This window comes from Rhincodon typus, chromosome 48 (assembly GCF_021869965.1).
Source record: "Rhincodon typus isolate 14 chromosome 48, sRhiTyp1.1, whole genome shotgun sequence".
Classification (NCBI taxonomy): Eukaryota; Metazoa; Chordata; class Chondrichthyes; order Orectolobiformes; family Rhincodontidae; genus Rhincodon; species Rhincodon typus.
The window spans coordinates 4429296-4432232 of record NC_063379.1 but is presented as its reverse complement, the minus strand read 5'-3'; the positions used below and the strand labels follow the sequence as shown (position 1 = coordinate 4432232).

The following is a 2937-nucleotide window of genomic DNA, read 5'->3' as shown; positions in this document are numbered from 1 at the left end:
TAGGGGCTGGAGGAGGTTACAGAGATAGGGAGGGGTGTAGGGGCTGGAGGGGGTTACAGAGATAGGGAGGGGGTGTAGGGGCTGGAGGGGGTTACAGAGATCGGGAGGGGGTGTAGCGGCTGGAGGGGGTTACAGAGATAGGGAGGGGGTGTAGGGGCTGGGTATGTCTGGAGTACTGGATGCAAGAATCATAGAATGCCTACAGTGTCGACACAGGTCATTCGGCCCATCGAGTCACTCTGACCCTTTGGAGAGTGTTCTGCCCAGACCCACAGCTCCTCTCCAAAGCATCCCCGTAACCATTCGTTTCCCACGGTCAGTCAACCTAACCTGCACATCCGTGGACAATTTAGCACGGTTAATCCATCTACCCTGCACATCTTTGGACTGTGGGAGGAAACTGGAGGGCCCAGAGGAAGTCCACGCAGACACAGAGAGAATGTGCAAACTCCACACAGAGAGTCACCCGAGGGTGGGATCGAACCCGGGTCCCTGGCACCGTGAGGCAGCTGCACTAACCCCTGAGCCACGAGTATGTGGACGGAGAATTTTGAAATAAAGTTGTTGTGCAAACGGCAATCTGTCTTGGGTTGTTGTGGTGCCGTGGTTGTTGAACGGGAAAAGATGTGAACCAGGAGGCTGAACTGGGAGAACTTGAGTACAGTCCCTTGTGTGGGTTACCGTACACTAAAACCACCTGGGATATTCCTGGATGGGTACGGGAGTGTCTCTGTATGTGAGCGTGTGTCTGTGTGAGTGAGTGTGTGAGTATGTGTCTATGTCTGTGTGTGTGTGTCTCTGTCTGTGTGAGCGTGTGTGTGTGTGGGTGTGTGTGTGTGGGTGAGTGTGTGTCTGTGTCTGTGTGGGGGTGTGTGTGTGGGTGTGTGTGTGTGTCTGTGTGGGTGAGTGTGTGTGTCTGTGTGGGTGAGTGTGTGTCTGTGTGGGCGAGTGCCTGTGTCTGTGTGTGTGAGCAAGGGTGTCTGTGTATATCGTACCATTTCAATGCCTTGCAGGCGGGCGGAACATGAGAATGATGCAGAGACTCGGCTGTGTCTGACACACACTCCCTTTCCCCCGCTGGCAGGAGGAGCTGCAGAGAGACAACCGGGTGATCTGGCTGGTCGAATTCTTTGCCAACTGGTCGCCAGAATGTCAGTCGTTCGCTCCTGTCTACGCAGACCTCTCCCTCAAGTAAGTGGGGCTCTCGGGCTGTGAGGGAGCAGGTGGCTCTGACCTGACAGTGGGGGGCGGGCGTGGGCAGTGCCAGAGGGTGTCAGCAATGGGTGGGGGTAACCTAGAACTGAGGGCTGAGGGTCAGCGAGACCAAGGCAGAGAGGGCTGTCAGTGGCCGAGAGACGGAGAGGGATGGGAATGGGAGATTAAAGGCGGCCATGGTCATTGTGGGAATCATTTAACTTAGTCTCCAGGAGCTGATTACAGTTCTATTTCCCCGTTTATTTTCCACTGTTTGCTGTCCTCTCCCGCTCACTTACCCCATGCATCTGGCTTGTGTGTGTTCTCCCCACCACTCTCCCACTCTCTGCCCGGCTCTTGCACACACTGTCACATGCACACCCCTGTGTTGTGTGTGCTTCCATGCTCACTGTCTATCATGCTCACTCTTGCGCTGTCTGCCCTATGCACTCTCTTCTGCTTGCTCTCTTTGGTTTAGCGCTTGCTGTCCCTTACTCACTCTTTTGTGGCACGCGCTCTCGCTCACTGGCTCGCCCCCTTTTTGCTGTTGCTCGCCCGCTCTGTTGCCCATACTGTATTCTGTGCACTCTCGTACGCTGTGTCGCCTGCACTCTCTCTTTGACTGTCTCTTTTCATTGATCTCTTTCTTGCTTCCACCCTGCCCCACCATCCCACTCTTGATCTCTCTGTCTCCCTCTTGTGCTCTCCTTTCATTTCCCCAGCACACACTTGCACACGTGCACTCTTGCGTTCTCCCACTCACATGCTCCCACCCTCTTGTGTTCTGACCCACGTGCTCTCTCTCAGGCGGTCTGTCCCTCGCTGGCACAAGCCAACATAGGACTTGTACACTTTATTGCGGGGCCCTGGGGACTGTTGCCAAACAAAGGGCCTACCAGTGCATGTGCATATTTCCTTGAAAGTGGAGTTGCATGTAGACAGGGTAGTGAAGAAGGTGTTGGGTACGCTTTCCTTTATTGGTCAGTGCATTGAGTATAGGAGTTGGGAGAGTCATGTTGCGGCTGTACAGGACATTGGTTAGGCCACTTCTGGAATACTGCGTTCAACTCTGGTCTCCCTGTTATGGGAAGGATGTTATGAAACTTGAAAGGGTTCAGAAAAGATTTACAAGGATGTTGCTGGAGTTGGAGGGTTGGAGCTATAGGAAGAGGCTGAATATGCTGGGGCTATTTTCCCTGGAGTGTAGGAGGCTGAGGGATGACTTTATAGAGGTTTATTAAATCATGAGGAGCATGGATAGAGTGTATAGCCAAGGTCTTTTCCCCAGGGTAGGGGAGTCCACAACTAGAGGGTTTAAGGTGAGAGGGGAAAGATTTAAAAGGGACCTAAGGGGTAACTTTTTCACACAGAGGGTGGTGTGTGTATGGAATGAGCTGCCAGAGGAAGTGGTGGAGGCTGGTACAGTTACAACATTTAAAAGGCATCCGGATGGGGACATGAATAGGAAGGATTTAGAGTGATAATGGCCAAATGCTGGCAAATGGGACTAGATTAATTGAGGATATCTGGTCAGCATGGATGACTCTATGACTTTGGCAATGTGCCAATATTTTCCCTCACCCATGCTGTGTCACTTGCCCTCTTATATGCTCATTCTCCCAATCTATCCTCATCTCTCTCACCCTCCATCTCTCTCCTCAGGTATACGTGCGCTGGGTTGAAGTTTGGCAAGGCTGATGTTGGTCGCTATGCAGACATCTCGGAAACGTGAGTCTTTTGACC

General features: G+C 52.6%; 1 protein-coding gene across 2 annotated transcripts in view; it reads left to right on the top strand.

The window, feature by feature from the left end:
* The window catches only part of tmx2b (thioredoxin-related transmembrane protein 2b), a 22385-nt gene that overhangs the window by 3626 nt on the left and 15822 nt on the right, over positions 1-2937 (top strand). For both annotated transcript variants that reach the window (XR_007266196.1, XM_048620799.1), the window contains 2 exons: positions 1085-1191; positions 2857-2922. Coding sequence is in view for 1 of the 2 variants with exons in the window: in XM_048620799.1 (XP_048476756.1) it covers positions 1085-1191; positions 2857-2922 (173 nt within the window). In the remaining variant the exon portion in view is untranslated. The remainder of the gene's footprint in view (positions 1-1084; positions 1192-2856; positions 2923-2937) is intronic.